The 1,533-nt window shown below is 45.2% G+C and overlaps 1 protein-coding gene across 1 annotated transcript; it reads right to left on the bottom strand.

Annotated features, from left to right (window-relative positions):
• Window positions 1-186: 186 nt before the first annotated feature.
• Window positions 187-1,289, bottom strand: LOC108526053 (ankyrin repeat domain-containing protein 61-like; the record flags this gene model as incomplete). Its single annotated transcript, XM_017866751.1, is given in 2 exon segments — window positions 187-836; window positions 839-1,289. Coding segments are annotated over 2 exon segments (1,005 nt in total), but the record flags the coding sequence as incomplete, so codon positions are not given.
• Window positions 1,290-1,533: the final 244 nt, after the last annotated feature.

Raw genomic sequence — 1,533 nt, 5'->3', positions numbered from 1 at the left:
TTTTTTGCTGTTTTAAAAAAGTCTGTAATGACTATTTGGTTTTATCCACAAAAGACTATCAAGAAAGAGAGAAAATACATTTGTGTCTTTGGTTGAAGAGACTGACATTAATTTGCTTACTTTTCAGCCCGAAGTTAAATCATGGAAAGGGCACGAAAAAACAAACCTAGGAACAAAATGTTAATAGGCACATCATTTTATTTTTTGGAAAGTGTTCAAGAACCAGTAGTTTGTACATTTGGGATGTCAAAGGTGATAAGTTAAGCATTTTCTGGGACATGTCTAGCCAGAAAATGCAGTTTGAGTGGCTGAAAGTCCCTGCTGCTGTGAAGCTGGGAGGTCTTGTTTCAGGAGGTTTGCCAGGTCGTAACAGCAGTAGACAGAATTCCATATCGCCACCGGGAGAAGTTGCTTCAAGTGCTGTTTGTATTTCTCCCCGTAAATATTCCTGATGTTTCTTTTGCAGATACCCTGTAGGGATAAAGGTTTTCGCGATTGCTTTATTAGGGTGTCCCTTAAGAGGCGGAATTCTGGTAGCATGATTCCTGCAGGGAGAATTCCTTGGTTATTGGTCATTCTCAGAGGATAAGTGTGATCAAGTAGCCTGGCCAGAAGTGCCGTATCTCTTACATTGAAACTGCGCTGAAGGTACATATAAATTGGAGATTCCCCGTTTCTTGTTAAAATGTTAACATTTGCTTCAAAGTCAAGCAGGAGATTGATGATTGCCTCTCTGCCTCCAAAGCATGCCTCGTGGATGGCTGTTTGGCCTTTGTAGTCCTGGGCGTTGACTTTGGCTCCGTGAGTGAGCAGCAGATGGATGCAGCTGACCCCGCCCCGAGCAGTCGGCCTGCTTTGCTTGATGCGGTGCACACTGCAAGCTTCAGGGGCGTGTTTCCCGTGGAAGAGACAGCACAGTTGACGTTTGCTCCACAGGCAATGAGCGTTTCCATCATCTCCTTATTCAGCATGTTTGCAGCCATGTGAAGGGGCGTCATGCTGGCTTCATTAATAGCATTGACATCGGCACCATTTTGGGCCAAAATGGAGAGAACTGGATAGCAACCATATGCTATGGCCAGGTGGAGTGGTGAACGTTTGTTGCTTTCCCCTTGAGCGTTAACTTGAGCCCCGTGTGCACACAAGATGCGGAGACACGTGATGGCGTTATTCTGAATGTCTGTTAGGATCCTGTGCATTCTGTTGCCTGGTTTTGCCCACGTGGTGGAAGTGACTGGCCAGTGCAGTAGCATTAAGTTGAGTGTGGTGAGGCCTGTCGTGTCCCTAGAATGGGTATTGATTACACGTTACACTGAGTTCACAGTGGGAATGGCTCTACGTGAACAGTTAATGCTTAAGAAGCCAATATTTATTTGAAGTCAGACCCTTTAGTTACCTTAAGGATGTGTTTCGCAATCTGTATTGCTGGGTAGTTTCTCGCTATCCCAGGGTTTTCGGGGATGTGGTGGGACGCATCCCTACACGATGGGGCCTAGCTTCATTTTTTGTATATATAAATTTTTTTAGGCCGGG

This window comes from Rhinopithecus bieti, unplaced genomic scaffold, assembly GCF_001698545.2.
Source record: "Rhinopithecus bieti isolate Rb0 unplaced genomic scaffold, ASM169854v2 scaffold_73238, whole genome shotgun sequence".
Taxonomy (NCBI): Eukaryota; Metazoa; Chordata; class Mammalia; order Primates; family Cercopithecidae; genus Rhinopithecus; species Rhinopithecus bieti.
Note: the sequence above shows the minus strand (reverse complement) of the source record. Positions and strands in the feature narration are given on the sequence as shown.